The sequence below is a fragment of the Myotis yumanensis genome, unplaced genomic scaffold (assembly GCF_028538775.1).
Source record: "Myotis yumanensis isolate MYYU_CA2020_CCGP unplaced genomic scaffold, mMyoYum1.0.hap1 SCAF_3, whole genome shotgun sequence".
Lineage (NCBI taxonomy): Eukaryota > Metazoa > Chordata > Mammalia > Chiroptera > Vespertilionidae > Myotis > Myotis yumanensis.
In genome coordinates, this window is record NW_027223754.1 from 22,668,096 (window position 1) to 22,684,401 (window position 16,306).

Sequence of the window (16,306 nt, forward strand, 5' to 3'; positions counted from 1 at the left end):
GCATCGCACCCACCTTGGCTGGCCTGGTGCCAGTGGGTGTCAAGCATGGTCGTCCGGATGGTCATTCCACTGTTCGGCCGTTTGGTTTATTTGCATATTACACTTTTATTATTATAGTAGATACTACAATAAAAGGAGATGTAAGGAGGATTACATGAAATCTATTGGTGGTAGATGACAGGGGGCAGAAGAAAGCAAAGCAGAGTAATCTCTGGGATTGGAAAAAGAAAGCAAAATGGAGAGACACATGCTTCCTTTACACTGGTGGGTATAGGATAGTTAATACTTAACATTTACAGCACAAAGATGGTATTCAGGGAACAAGATAATGAGGGATTCTGTGGTCTTGTGCTTAACTACACAGATTACTCTGACATTTCAAAGTTATCTTAGATGCAAAAAGACAATAGACTGGCCCACTTAAGGTAAAGATTGACCTTTGTCAAGGAAGCTATGGGCCTAGGACCAGACTACCTGGCATGACTTTTTAGTTAGAAATTTTTATGTTCAGACCATCCTGTATGGTTTCTCTGTCTCTGAGTTTGTAAGGCCTGCCATGCAGGCCTCCCCTGAGCCATGCAGTGGCTCCTTTTTCACCTACACATATAACTGACATCATCATCACAATCCTCTGAAGTAAATGCTGTTTCTTCCCCATTTCACAGATGAGAAAATGGAGGAGCAGGTAAATTAAGTGACTTGCCCAAAGTCACATGATCAATAAAATGGAAAGACAGGAATTTGGATTCAACTTCAGAGTTCATGCTCTTAGCCACTGTGCTCACAGTGAGGAGATATTCCATCATCTGGGAGAATGTGTATAGATTTCACTCAAAGGATGAGTCAGATTTTAATAGAGACAGAGATTATAACCCTGAAAATGTCTAAATTATACACAGGTAGCTGGTATGTGGTGAAATCTGAGCATGAAAAGGAAGCCCTTACAGCCCCAAGTATTCATCTAGATAGGAATGAATTCTCATTCTTTCCTTCTGGTTGAGGCACAAGCGTCTGTCATGAGCACTCAGTGTGAATGTTCCAACAGGACAGGCAGTTCAACACAGCCCCCACAGGGAGGCACAAGACAGGGAAAGGGGGGACAGAGTGCTCAGAGGACTGCCCAGTAGAGCCATCCTGGGAGGGAAGTGGGAGAAGGGGGGGGGGGGGGGGGGGGGGTCACAGGCTCTGTGCCTCCACTGTCTTTATAAGCTAATGGAGCCCTAGAGAAATGTCACATTTGCGTTATTGATTCAATGATGGGCTATGATCTTACCCACTTCACCTTGGACCTTGCTTCTGAAAGGCACCAAGGCACAGAGGGAGTAAGAAAACCTAAGAATCGAAAGGCCAGCATCCAGGGTGGGGCCTCAGCCAGCTGGGAGAGGAGAGCAGGGCCTGGAGCTGGGATGTGCTCTGATTCTATACGTGTCTATAGCCTCCCAACACCCCTTGCCTTCGTCTGAGTGCTGAAGTTCCTTTGAAAAGTTTCTGTCATCCTTGACTCCCTTAGAAGAATAGGGGAGGGGATCCTGGTTCTACCACCAGATCTGGTTTGGGAACGGACATCTTTACTAGTAAAGGTTCAGCTCAGAGAGGGGCCAAGGAATCAAAATGAAGAAACTTCAAAGGGAGTGAAACTCATGGGGGGGATTGTTGAGAGCCCCTTTCCTCCCCCTAGAAATTATAGAGCAAGGCAGGAAAAAATTGGAGTGCAGCCAGGCCAGTGTGGCTCAATGGTTGAGCATTAACCTATGAACCAGGAGGTCATGGTTCGATTCCTGGTCAGGGCACATGTCCAGGTAGTGGGCTCAATCCCCACGAGAGGGCATGCAGGAGGCAGCAGATCAATGATTCTCTCTCATCATTGATGTTGCTATCTCTTTCTCCCTCTCTGAAATCAATAAAAACATATTTTAAAAATAAATAAATAAAAATTTAAAAAAATTGGAGTCCAGAATACTTGGTTCAAATCCTGGTTCTGTTACTTACTGTATATCCTTGGGCAAGTTACTATTAAGGTACCTCGTCACCTCAGCTCCCTGTCGGTTAAAACAGTCATCTTCACCTTGTTGTGAGGACTGAGCTAATTCTTATCAAGTGCACTCAGCGATGTTACCCTCCTCTTGTGCAGGTCCTGCCATAGCTCTGCTCTGCTCCAGTCATGGCGAGAGGGGACAGTGACTGTCACCCCATTTCCACTCTCAGCTGCTACTAATGGAGGGCCTGGTCTGGCCTGGGGTAAAAGGCCCCAGTCATTCCTTAACAAGGGGAAATGGATCAGCATCGATGCTGGGGACAAGAGAGAGGTTGGCCTGCAGCTAGCACCTGGCAAAGGCAAGCTTTTAATGAGAGGGGCATAGCATGTAAGCCCCCAGACCTTTAAGGGAATACGTTTGGTTTGGAAGAGTCATGTGGGTTACACTTCTACCCCAGATTGGACTAAAACTTACGGTAAGCCCAGCTCCCTTGCTTCAGTCAGGGTTACTTCAGCCTTGTCCCTATTATCATGGTTCTTTATCCCTACTCCATTCAAGAGCTTATCACACACCAGGGACTTTGGGCAAACTCCTTAGCTAGATTTCCTGACATTGGGACCTACGTTTGAGTCATCCTTCTATCTCAAACAAACCTCAAGACAAAAAGATTTTCATGTAGGCCACTCATTCACTCCACCCTGCCCCCCCCCCCCCCCCCGAGGACAAATAACCAGGAGCTTCCTATCAGAAAAGCTGTGAGGGGCTGGAAGAAAAGAGCACTTAAAAAGGAATCAACCCTGGCCTGTAGCTCAGTTGGGTAGGGCGTCATCCCAATACGCCAAGGTTGTGTGTTCGATCTCAGGTCAGGACACGTAGAAGAATCAACCAATGGATGCATAAGTATAGGGAAGAACAAATCTCTCTCTCAAAAGCAATAAGTAAAAATAAAGAAGGTAAGTTCGAACCTCTGGCCCTTTATTCCTCAGTGAGTGATTCTGTTTCCTCATCCACTCTTTTAAAATGGGACAGTAACCCCAGCCCCTGGGTAGGTAACAGAAGCCAAAAATGAGGAATAACAGACAGGACAGTGTTTTGCAAATGTCTTGGCCAAGCCCCTCATTCCCACCTGTGGGGAGGCATCACCTTATTAAATGTCATTTGGCCTCTGTTCAGCCTCAGCGAATGGGTGTTACAGTGGGATTCCTTTCCAGACTTGGAGTTTCTTCATTTAGCAAAAAGAGCTGACAGAAAAGCTGTGTGGCCCAGGCCAGAGGCCTCCTCTCCTCTCCTCTCTTCTCTGGAAAGTTTTCCTCTCCTGGGCACAGGAGGGTTGGATGGCAGAGCCTGCCCTGGGCTGTGCTCTGTGGCACACTCCACTCTCGACCCTTCCTGAGGAATGCAGCCTCAGCCTGTGCCGAGGGCTCCTGCTGCGGGAGTCCATTGCCCTTCTCTCTTCCCCCATTTGCAATCACTATTTATTTATCTTTGGAAGTTGAAGGAACCAGAGCCTGCAACTGGGAGAGACTTGTGGAGCCAGAGAGGGAAAGTGAAGAAGCCAGTGTCTGGGCCCCGTGTCTGCCGCGGAGGCCCACGGGTAAGGAAGACAAGCTGCTCCCCTGCAAAGGGAGGTGGGAGACCCGCTGAAAGACCACCGTCCTGGGAAAGGTGCCACACACACAACAGCAGGGCCAGGAACACAGAAGGAAGGTGGGGGTCATCGAAGCGACCACTTGGGTGGCACAATGAAGGATGGAGAGCAGGAGTCCTGCCCAGGGACCCCCCCCCCCCCAAACCTGGGCTGCCTGCTCCTCAGCAGCAAGGCTCTGTTAAGTGGCAGAAAAGTCAGCCTTTGTGGGGAAGCTGAGGAAGCCGACGCACTGGGCCATACTTCTCTTTCCCTCTGTCCCCAGCCCAGTTCCCAGCTTGCACTCCAGTCCATCAAAGACCCACAGGCAATTTCCATCCCCACCCCCAGCTGTCAAGGTCAGACCCTGCCCAAAGCCCTCAGACCTTTCTGTCTCTGGAAAGGGGGTGCCCCTCTCACTCACTCATTCTCATGCCACATGTACATTCATAAACTAGGGGGCTTGCAGGGCCCCATTTGACATTAGAGATTAGAGAGCCTAGGACTTAGGGGCTATGTGCAAAGTCACAGAGCTGCCTAGAATGGGGCTTTTCCTCGGACTCCCTCATTCCCATTGCCCTACCCCCCCCCCCCCCCCCCCACACACACACACAAGCACATGCTGGTAAGAGGCAAGATCTAGCCCTTCTGCCTTGGCCTTTGCCCCCTCCTTGGCCAAGCGACATGCACGCCCGCTGGGCAAGTTCACAGCAGCGGAGGAGGGTCTGGGCCTCCTTAGGCTCGGGCTGTGTCCTGCAGGGGCTGGGGTAGGGCTGTGAGAGTGAGAGCCTGTTTCCAGGCTGACCCATCAGGTCAGGGGCCAAGGGAAGCCGAGTCTCATACCCCAGAGGGATGAACCAAGTTCAACCCAAAACATGGAGCACCAGACACCTCTGGTCCAGCCGGCAGGTCCACGAAAGCCCCAGAAGCATGGGGTGCAGGCTGGATGAGCAGGAGGGAGGGAGGGTTTGGGGGACAGTGATGATGGTGGGCTTGAAGGTCTGAGATGGGTTGTGGAGAGGGGCGGGAGAGAGAAGGAGTCTAGGTTCTGGGCGGGGGCAGGGGACACGCGGGGCCTGAAGCCGGCCGGCCCGCTCTCGCGCCCAGGAGGGCACCGGCCTGGCTGCGTATCGGGAGGCGCTAGGGCCTCGCGGACGAGCTGGCGAGGGGAGGGCGCCCCCTCGGGAAGGCGGGCGGGGTCTGGCGACGGCGGGAGCAGCGCCGCGCTGAGTTGCCTCCATCCATGGCACGAAGCGGCGGCGGCGGCGGCAGCGGCGGCGGCAGCAGGATCCCGGCGCGATCCGTTAGGTCCCAGCCCAGCGCCGAGAGAGCAGGCGACGCGGAGGGGCCCGGGAGCCCCGCGCTGAGACTCGGGCCGCGCTGCGCAGGGCCGCCCGCTCTGCGCTGACAGCCGCGCCCGCGTCCTCCCCGCCGGGGCGCGCGCCGGACATGCCCCCGGGGTGCGGCGGCGGGGACCCCCGGGCTTGCCTCCGCCCAGGGCCCCCTGCCCCGCCCTTGGGCGCCCCGGGCCCCTGCTGAACACGCCTCCCGTCCGCCCGGGTCCCTCCGGCCCGCGCGCAGCCCGGCCCCAGTGCTGTCGGTCCCCGCGGGGCTATGGGCTGATGGGCGCCGGGGGATGCAGGATGCGGAGGGCGCCCGCGCGCCTGCTGCTGCCGCTGCTGCCGTGGCTGCTGCTCCTGGCACCCGAGACGCGGGGTGCGCCCGGCTGCCCGGTCCCCATCCGCAGCTGCAAGTGCTCCGGGGAGCGGCCCAAGGGGCTGAGCGGCGGCGCCCCCAACCCGGCGCGCAGGAGGGTGGTGTGCGGCGGCGGGGACCTCCCGGAGCCCCCCGAGCCCGGTCTTCTGCCTAACGGCACCGTTACCCTGTGAGTACCCTCCTCAGCCGCCTGCCCGAGCCGACGGGAGGACGAGCGGGGACTGGACGGGAGGGGCGGGGAGAGGGGGACCGGGGCGCCACCGCCACTGCAGACTTCTGGACGGGCGGAGTGCGGGCGCCGAGCGGGCAGGCTTGGGGAACCCGAGGAGAGGTGAGGGCTCCAGAGGGTGGAGGGGAGGGGGCTTCGAGGGGCCGGCCCGACCCAGAGAGAGGGGCCGCGAGCGCCCACTCACCTGCGCAGGTGAAGGGAGTGCGCGCTGGCGGGGCGCCCCCGCCCCTCGAGGTTCCAGCCCGGGCTTGTGTGGCGAACTTCGGGGGCCTGGGGTGAGTGGGATGGGGGGGTGGGAGGAGAAATCTCTGGAAAGGTCGACGCCCGCGGCGCAGTCGGTGGCTGTGGTCGTTACCACCACGGACGGGTCTCTGGTCGGACGGGAGAGTCTCCCGGGTGGACCCGGCGGGCCAGGCTCCTCCAGTGGGGGGCGCTCCATACGCTCCCCGAGCCTGGCCGCCCGGCTTTCAGCGGGCTGATCTGCTTAGGGCAGGCGAGAGGGTAGCTCCGAAAAGTCTGTCCTTGGGGTGCAGGCGCCTCTGGTCTGAACGGGTCCCCGGCGTCCCGATCCCTCTGGGATCCCTCTCCCGCCGCGCGCATCTGGGGACTGAGTTCTGCGCTGGGTCCTGCACCCCCGTCTCTCCCATCCCTCCCCGGCCTATGACACCAGCTTAGGCTCTCTCTCAATTGATTTTTTAGAGCAAAGATTTCCACGAAAGAAACCTGGCGGAGGGGGTGACGGCTGCTTCCCAGCCTCCTTCCGTCGTCCCGGTTCCCTTCCCAGCCAGACTTAGGAAGCCCTCACTTTGCTGGCAAACCGACCCCAATCCTCCTCGATGGGGGTCTGAGGTCCCGCAGCTGCAGGAGAGTTAGCGACCCTCCCCACCCCAGCGATTTCCTGCGCGGCCCACGTGCTTGGAGCTCCACGCACGCCCTGTGGGGTGGCGGGTCGGGCCCTCGGCCGCCCTTTCCTTTCCCTTTCCTGTCCTGGGTCCGGCCTGCCAGCCGCTTCCCCTTCCCCGTCCTCCTGACCCCAGTGGCAACCGTTTCCCCTATGCCCCTTGCCCGAGTTGGGCTGGCTCACAATCTCCCCGATTGTGTCCAGAACAATACAGTACCGCCTCTGGCTGGGTGCGTTCAGAGGCTGCCCGCTTCCTGACAGAACAGGACTGGTCAGCCTCTGACGTTGGCCGCCTGGCCTGCATTTTCTCCAGCTGGGGTGTGTGTGTGTGTGTGTGTGTGTGTGTGTGTGTGTGTGTGTGTACACGCGCGCATAGGGGAGGTGGAGGCGGTATGTCTGTTCTCTCCCACCTCCCAGCAGCTCAGAGATGTGGCCATGGCCTGAGAAGGCAGCTGTGGCTGCTCATTCCAGGTCCTGCTGCGTGTCCACTAGTGTTGAAGGGTCCAGACAGGCCTGACATTCCCCATCCCACTCAGTTCTGGAGGAGGAAAATGCTTGCTGTGCGAAGTAGCTGGGCCGGTGGCATGTCCCCGCTGGGCCACGACAATTCAGTTCTGAGAGGGGTACCTGTGTGTACACTGGATCTTGTGGCTGTGCCCACACACCTGGGAAGGATGCTGTCTGTTGGGCTTAGGGAATCCTAAGGTACTGAAGGCAGAAAGAAGGGGGCGAACATGAAAACGTGGCTTAGCAGTACACATCTTAGAATGATTTGGCAACTAATCCTTTCCAGCCATGGCTAATTCCCACCGACGCCACTCCAAGGTGAGAGCGGGGCCAACTCTGGGTGAGAATATATTGTGACAGGGTGGCAGCAGACATAACTGCAGCTCATCTTCCCACACCACCCCCACAGGAAGGGCCCCCTTTCATCCTAGGCCACTGACCTAGCTGGTTTAAGATACCTTCCAAAGGAACAGCCCCCTGAGCCTGGCTGGACATCCCCACAGGGAGGGCAGATAGGCCAGGCCAGAGAAGACCCTGAGCGCCTGGCCCATCCACCTGGAGTGGGACTGGACCACAGTGACTTATTTCTTAGGTTCTTCCTCCCACCCCCCTCTACCTCACATAATCCTGATCCTAATTGCTGCCCACCTCCCACCCACTCCCCACTCTCCACCCCACCATGCTGGCTCCTAAAGGAAAAAGAAGCCACGTGCTTCAGCAGAAGCGGGGCAGGATTCTCTCCCCTGGGCTCAGTCCCGCCAGCACAGCCATCCCTACCCCAGCGTGCATCTTGAGGGAAGAAGGAAGAGAGGCCTGGAAAGGGGCTGCCGCCTCAGCCTGGCAGCAAGGCAAGAGGCTAAGAGCCTGAGAACCTCCTCCTCACCCTCCCAAACTCCTCCTCCCTGCTCTTTCTCATTTTCCACACAAGTTTCCCCTTTCACCTTTTTGCCTGTCACCTGGTGCAAACAACAGGACTGGAGCCAATAGTTTTTGCCCGTTTCTTTATCCTCCCTCCTCCTCCCCTGCTTTCCTCCAGAGTGGCCACCAGATCCCAGACCCTCCACACACCACCCTGCTGAAAGGTCCTCAGGGGAAGTGGGACTCCGCCTTGGGAAGCCCAGCAGGCACTGGGTGCTGGGACTGTTCAGGCCAAGAAAGTGCTAGAGAAGGTGTCTGTCTGCAAAGACCTCACTCAGAGAAGGCCTGCCGGCAGTTCAAAGGCTATTTACCTCACCCAAAGCCCTTCCACCTCCACCCTATCATCTCAACTTCTGCCTTCTGTTTTTGTAGACTGCATGCCCCCTCCCCACCCTCCACTTCCCCTCCCCCCTCTAATGGATTTTCATTCGAAGTTTTCCAGGAAAGCAGAACTCTTGGCTTCCTTCCTGATCCATCTGTCCCACCCCATCCCACCCCCAGTCTCGAGGCCCAGTCCGCAGGACAGCTGTGGGCACTTATGCTCCTGTCCTTTATGGGGGAAGGTCCCAAAGGGGTGGCTTATTTCAGGGAGGACGTGGGTGTGGGGGGGAGATGCAGACCACTGTGAGCCTCCCACCCACCCCTGGGCAGCAGCTGACGGGCCTGTTCTCTGGTTCTCAGCTCTGGCAGTTAGAGTGAGGGGGAGGGGGCATTCTAAGGAATTCCAGGGAAGGACTGATAATAGATAACTGCTGAAGGAAACCTCCTAGGAGGACATCCCAGGATATTGGAGCAGCACCACAGAGGATACCAGCCAGTGTCATAAATTCCTAGACCGTTTGCACTGAAAGGGGCCTTGGAGATCAGCAAGTCCAGCCCCCCGCTACTAGTCCCCCGCTGGCTCACAGCAGCCTCAGGACTGGTCAGGTTCTCCTAGCAGTCTTCTCGGCCAGGGACTCACTGTTCACCTGGCTAGACTTGAGACCCAGTGGACCCAAAAGCTGCTTTAAAAAACCCTGTTCCTTCCTAGCAGGACCCAGGCCCTTTTGACCTGGGAGCATTCCAAGGCTGGGTGGGGAAGGAGCCAGACATGGGACAGGTCACTCAAATTCTCCCAGAGCCAACAAACCCTCATCCATTCAGCATCCCAGTTTAGGGGAATGGAGGGGTGGGGGGTGCCCTCCATATAGGGGAGGGGGCATTTGTCACACAGATGTGCCTCGCCATGGCTGGGTCCCTTTGCTCTGAGTTTGGTGTTCTTCAGAAGCACCATGGGGGGAGGGGCGGCCCCTTCACAGCCCTTGCTCCAGCCTCAGGGAAGTGGTTCTTGAGCACCAGTCTCCTCTGGACCTCCAGCTCTGGACTGAGGCCTCCCCTCCGTGCCCCTCACCCCAGCCACCAGGATCCAGTTAGGGGAGTTTGGGACAAAGTGTGCCAACTGCCATGCAACATAGCCTGAGGGGAATGGAATGATGCTGGCTGGAGGGGCGGGCCCAGGCCAGCTTCCCCACCCCCTTCTCCTCCAGCCTCTTTCCCCCATATGGTTCTCATAAGGTCTGGGCTCAGAGACAGCAGCCAGAGGAAGTGGCTGTGTACAGAGAGCTTTTGTGAGGGGAGGAGGGGGGAGGGGGAGAGAGTGAAGAGAAAGAAGGAAAGAAAAGAGGGAAAAGCAGAAGTGGGAGGAGGCCAGGACACTCCAACACACTCCCTTACCCTCCAGTGGGGCAAGGTCTCAGCTGCAACACCCCATGTGAGGTTTGGGACCCAGCCCACCTGAAATGAGGGGCCCAGAGGAGTCTAAGTCCTTCCCCACCTACCTGCTAGAGGAGCTGAAAGTCTTGGGATCCCCTGCCCTTAGGGCTCCACCACCCGTGCAGGATGTCAGGGCCCATGGTCCCATCTCAGGGTGAGCACTGGGCAGAGAACAGAGCCCTCTGGGGTTCACTGATTGAGTCCTCATGGCACCAAAGAGACTGGGGAGGCCATGAGCTGAGCTCCAAAGACAACACATATAATTCAGCCGCCAGTGGATCCAGGACCCAGAATGGATTATTTGGCCTGAATTATTTAGAACCGGGGCACGAACCCAGCCATTCCTGATCCCCTAGGAATCCCTTTCTGCTGGCTACCATGGGTCATCCCTCAGTGGTGGGGTGGGGGCAGCAATCCCTAGCCTTAGGGGTGAGTCTGAGAATTTCCCCAAAGACAAAGGCAAACCAGTGTAATTTGAACCTAACCAGAAATTGACCCTTAAATTTGGGGTCATGTTTTTAATGGGAGAGAGTGTTTCTAAGTTTATGCCACATGGGAGTCATTGGGATCAGAACCCTTTCCTGAAGGAGAAAATGTTCCAGCCACCTCTGAGTCGCTCCCTGGCCTTCCATTCAATGGGCTTTCCTCACCAAAGCCCAGAGAGGGGAGGGGAGTTCCCCAATGCCACACAGCTTGGACCTGGACCCTTCATGCCCTCACCATCCTGAGGTAGAGACTGCCCTGTGCCTCCTTGGGATCTGACTGAGAGCAGGGGAGGAGAGAGGAGGGAAATGGCCCTGGGCTGAGGAGCCAGAAGGAAAATCCGGTATCTGCTAGGAAGGGGCTGCTTAGAGGGGCTGTTTATTTTCATTCCCCCAGCCCAGCCGCTCTGTTCTATTTAGAGCTCAGACACTGACAGGACAAGGCTGCCTCCTCCCCTTCCTCCCTCCTGGGGCAGGGGGCGGGGGGGGGCGGGGGGGGGGGGGCCGCATCCTTCCCAAACTCCAGAACATTCCTTTGTTTTTAGGACTGGGTGACAGGGGTTGGGCAGCAGAGAAACTGGAGTTAGCTAACCTGGGCAGCCTCCCAGAGCCCATCTTTCCTGGCCCTGGGAGTGGGGAGAGGCAGATGGGGGAGCAAAGGGTGTGCAAGATGGATGGGGCCAGGTGAGGGGCAGGGGAACCAATCTGTCACAGAGGAGCCAGGAATGGGGGAGAGGGAGCAGCCTGAGGAGGGAGTTCCAGCCTGAACTTGAGGGGCCAGACATCTCCCAGCTGGGAAGGGAAGGCTGAGCGCCCCCTCCCCCCAGGGCCCTTTGCCTGCTGGAAACTGTGTATCGAGGCAGAAACCCTAGACTTCAGGCTCCCAGAGTCTCCATGTCCAGGATGGGAAAGGCCATCAAATACTATAAGGGCTGTGAGTCTTCAGTATAGACCCATCTTTTACAGAGAAGAAAGCCCCAAGAGAGGGGCTAGCCTGCCCAAAGTCACAAGGCTCCTAGCCAGACTCCAGGGCTCCTGGCCCAGTCAGCTTTTTCCCACACTGACCAATGAGATGTCATCCCTGGGGACAGCAGGGGAGATATGCTAAGGATTTGGGAGCCAGGGAAAGGGGGCACCCACCCCCAATGATAGCCTAACAAGTAAAAGTGTACTGAGGGAACCACTGTCATCACTCAGAGTATTTGAAAACAGGCTCACCCAGAAAGAGTGGGGCCAGGTTCTCTAAAGCATTCCTCCCAGTGTTTGCTCTCCCTCTCCCCCTCAGCTTCTGGACTATTCGCCCCCTGTGGTGGCCCAGAAGAGCTGTACTTGGAGCCGGGTTAGCTCCAAAGTGAGCTCTGGCAAGACTGACTTGGGATGGGGGGTGGGGGGACAGGTAGGAGGAAATTGCCTCCTGACTTGGGAAAACCAGGGTTCAGCATGAACTGTCTATTGACCACCCCACCTTCCCTGGACCCCTGTCCCTCCAGACACCCATCCATTCACTCAGCCAGTGCCTGCGCTGTGCCCAGCCCCAGGCCAGGAGGTGAGCGACCTGCTCTCTGTCCTCAGGGCCTTGGAGTCTTGTGGAGACTGGATACAGACTCTCAAAGGAAGACAGGATCAGGGCCTCAGGGCTCCCAAGGAAAACTTCTGGGGTGGAAAGACGAGAGATAATTTATACTTATGTATAAACGACTGATAGCAGATTGATCCTTTCAAGTTTACTTATATTTAAAAAGAAACTCACTTTCTTCACTCAAAATCTTGGCTCCCCAGTGGTGAGATTTGGGGCAATGCTGGAGGAAGTGTTAAAGATGGATTGGAGTAACTTCCTAGCTTCCTCAAATCAGACACACACAAACATTCCAGACACATCTCCTGTCTGACACATCTCCCTTCACCTTCCATGCATGGAAGAGTGTAGACACCCTGTCTCATTTATGCTCTCATTCACTGGAGTTCTAGTGTGCTGCACAAGGCTGAGCACACAACTGGTGTTAGTGTAAGTTTGAAGAACACATGAATGAATGCCTAGGTGTGAATGACCACAGCTAGGTGCTGGGGTCCCCAAAATCCCTATCAAAGCACACTGGCCACCTACCACCAACACCTGCTCACCAAGACAGGCTGCCTTGTAGAGAGGATAGGTTAGAAAAAAGGAGAAAGAAAGCCCCATTCATAGAAGCCATTCCCAGACTGTTTTCTCTCTTGACCTTGACCTCAGGCCCTGCCTGGACAGCCCAGCTTCAAAGCTGAAGCCAGAGGCTGTCTCAGGACATGACCCTGTAAACCCTGGGGAAGGAAGGCCCTACCTGACTCTCCTGCTAACCAGTAGGGGTTCAGGGCTGACTGGACAGACTTCCAGCCAAGGGACAGGATCACGGATAGGAGAGGAGTGTTGATGTCCTCTCCAACATTTATGTCCCCTGCAGTCAGGCTGAGTGGACATGAAAGGCCGCCTTTAGCCTGAGGGTGTGCGTCAAAGCAGAGCCTGTGGACCAGAGGCAGTCTCACTTCTGGAGAACCTCCTGTCCTATCCCCCACATCAATGTGCTCCCCCATCCTTCATGACACATAACAATTATGGCTAATTGACAGAGTATGATATTTGGTAGTTATTTAGTTAATTACACATTTATTCATTTCAATTTTGTAGCATTTATATTTGAGAGGCAGTGATGATTTTTTGGGTTTTAGACACCTTTGTGAGCCCTGGAATTGCTCGAAGGCTCTGGGCACTGTACCTGCAGGAGAGGCTGGGAATCTAGCATCACTTTGATGGTCAGGGTAGATTATGGGCCTCGGGCCATTTTGGTGTCAGCAAGCAGACCACCTTCCTCCCCTTGCCGGTGGTCTCCCTGAGACACTGCTGAGGTGCCAGCGGCAGGTGGAGACGGGGTCTTCACAGCCCAGAAGGCCTTGGTGATGGCCTCAATTCCAGGTTCAGACTCTAGAGAGCATAGATCCAGTGTCCAGACCTGCCGTCCTTGCATCTCTGTGTTGGGCTGGGGTGTCTTACATGTATGACTCTTCCTGCACATGGGAGAACCATTTGGTTCAGGCAACTGCTGGCCCCACGCCCTACAGAATAGTGCCCACATGACCCCTACAGGGTCATCTTTGATGTCAGGCTGCGATCTGGTGAGTTCCTGTGGCTTCCCAGAGGCCACAGGGCCTCCCTGTAGACGCCAGCCACTCGCTCTCCTGGCCTCTAGCCTCATTAGTGGTAACTCTGCTTGCTTCTGTTCCCTAAAATAGGACCCTAGCTGGGAGACAGTTCTGAAATGGACTCAGCATGCCCCCTCTTCTTGGCCAGATTTCAGACTCTGGGGTAGAGAACAGGGGACTCCAGGGACTGGCTGCCTTTCTGTGAAAATGTGATGTTGGTTGGTAGATGGGGGGGAGGAAAGGTAGGAAGAAAGAAGCTGAAGATGCTGGGTGCGCCCTAGGCCTGTGAGGTGGGGCTAGTGGTTGGGAGGGAAATCCACCTGGCTGGCTCCCAGGGCTGTTGCAGGGCCAGCGGCTGGTGCAGGCCCAGGAAACGTCTGTCTGGTAGTTGGGGGAAGGGGGTTGTTAAATGGGGCCAAGTCTGGCACTGTGTCTGCAACACTGGAAAAAACCGTGGGACTGAGGCTCCCCCTCCCCTGCCCAATTGTTGGGGCCACCCTGCCTGTCTTTCTCCCATGAGACAGCCTAGTGTGGTAGGAACAGTTCTCTCCCCATTGGGCGAGGCTATGTGTGTGTGTGTGTGTGTTCATCTAGCCCACTAGCAGCCTGTAACTGCCAGTTTCCTACCTGCCCATAACAACGCCAAACCCAAATCACTGCTCTCTCCTCCCTCACCAGACGCCCATGGGCACCTCCGGAGAAACAAACCGACAAGCATAATTGAAGCCATTCTCCGGAGAATCTGGGTCTAAAGTAAAATTTCTCAGCCCTGTCTAGGTTGTTAAGGCCAGAAGGTCCAGTTCTGGGTATCTGGGTATTGAATCATGCAGACGTCTGCCTGAAGTCTGTCCAAGGGCTGGGCATGCGGCAGGAGGGGCCCATTGGAGAAGGATGAAGTGTTTTTTGCTGGTGGCCTGCTTCTGTGGGTGGCTTAGAGGATGGGGGGTCAGGAACATGTTCTCTGCAATAGGAAAAAACACCTCATTTCAAGAGGTTGGACTTTGCACCCGGCTAGCCACACTGGAAGCTGCAGCTGATCCCTACCCTATCCTACCCTCCCCTCCCCAGCACAATAGAGGCTGCCTCAGAGAGCATGCAGGGCCCTGGCCTGCAGGGGCTCTTGATTCAAGGTGGAGAGGGTTGGGATGCAAGAGCTGAGCTGATCTGGGCAAGAGGCTGGTCCTCATCTGCCTCAGGGGCTGGTCCCTGACCCTTTGCTCTGCTCCCATGCCACCCAGACATGCACACGCCACCCCAGTTGCCTCAGTTTCTCATGCAATCCAGACTTCCTCCTGGGGAGGTGCTGCCACAGGGAGACTAGATGAGGGTTAAAGCCACTAGTCGCACGTGGCCCCTGAGCACTTGTGATGTGGCTGGTCTTAATTGAGGTGTGCTGGAGGAGGAGCATACACATCAGATTCTGAAGACTTATTACAAAAAAAAAAGGAAAATATCTCAGTAATTTTATATATTAATTACATGTTGAAATAATAACATATGGGTTAAGTGAATATTAAAATTTAATATTTTTATTTAATTTTTAAACATTTAAAAAATGTGGCTAGAAAAACATTTAAAATTACATATGCAGCTTGCATTGTACCTCTATTGGTGAGCTCTGGGTTAAAGAATTTGGATTTCAATGTTAAAAGCCAAGAAGTCTGGAGAATGTGGGATATCCCGCCCCCCCCGCAACACCATCCCTAGATGTGTCTCTAGACCAGTTCTCAAATTAGGACCCCAGGTTTTAATCTCAGGGATTTAGAGAATTTTTAAATACAGTATTCTGTTTTCAATTCAGTGATCTTTTAAAAATTCTTTTGCAGATGAATTTCAATTAGAAGGCATTTTCATAGAATAAGATTTTCATGTCTAAGGTCAATGTTTCTCAAATTGGAATCCTCGGACATTTTCTCAGGAAATCAGATACTTTTCCCTCCCTTTGACAGGTCCATACTCAACCCAAGTTTAAGAAATCATGTTCTCAGGCCTCCGGATTCGTAGATGGCACTGTGATCATCTGGCAGCTCTGTCCCCCTGTCTTTTCATACTTCCCACCTCTCCTCTTTGCCCCTCACCCCCATCAGCATCCCCTTTCTCTTCCTTTCCCAGGAACCCAGGGAAGGGGCAGTCCCTGGGAGAGACCCCTGGGATTGCGGGGAGGCTAAAAGGGATGCCCTTTTCCCACCTTCTTCCTAACATTCCCTGACTTTCCTACGGATACTGTGGGGCCTTCTTGCCTTCTCTAACTTTTGATGCAACCTCTGACGCTCACACTTGGGATGTATGAAGGGAATGAGCTGGAGAAGAGGCAGGCTTTTACTTTCATTCATTCATTGGTTGATATTCTTGTATATGCCCTGACCAGAGACTGAATCAAATACCTTGGCGTATCAGGATAACACTCTAATCAACTGAGCTACCCAACCAGGTTCAAGGCAGGCTTTAATTTAAAAGTCACACCATCAAGAACCAGTCACTCACCCTGGCCCCATTAGGGCCTCAATGAGACCATTAGAGGCACTAAGAACTGACAAGACTATTTATGTTTTACCAGCACCACCTGTAATGTGAAATAAAACTATCTGTCCTAATCCATAAAATGAGAAGAAAAGGGTTCATAAAAGTTCTAATTGCTCATATTGTGACTACTGTGATGTACTTTTGGAAATATCAAGATAACGTTATGTTTATGTGTGTGTGTGTGTGTGTGTGTGTGTGTGTGTGTGTGTGTGAAGCACCTTGGAAACCCAGCATCACACAAACCCCTCTCCCCCCACCTGACCCCTGCTCCCCCACCCCACCCCACCCCTGCCCCCGCCAAAATCCTCCCCACAGTCACCCTTCAGGCCCTACTGAGAAATGCCATTGTTGGAGGGACTCCTAGGTGTTAGGTGGGGACTAGAAGGACAGGAAGGGTCTATTTGGAGAGGGATGGCGGGAGGAAGGAGATGAGGGCTCCACCCCTTCCCGCTGACCCAGAACCCTTCCACTCTTGCCTCCATGCTGGCCATTGTCTGTTCTCCAGAG

General features: G+C 54.9%; 1 protein-coding gene across 2 annotated transcripts in view; it reads left to right on the forward strand.

Annotated features, from left to right (window-relative positions):
• The first annotated feature begins 5,155 nt into the window (after positions 1–5,155).
• Positions 5,156–16,306, forward strand: part of ADGRA2 (adhesion G protein-coupled receptor A2) — a 34,919-nt gene continuing 23,768 nt past the window's right edge. For both annotated transcript variants that reach the window (XM_070408387.1, XM_070408388.1), the window contains exon 1: positions 5,156–5,485. In XM_070408387.1, the coding sequence (XP_070264488.1) occupies positions 5,223–5,485 (263 nt within the window). In that variant the 5' untranslated portion in view covers positions 5,156–5,222. The remainder of the gene's footprint in view (positions 5,486–16,306) is intronic.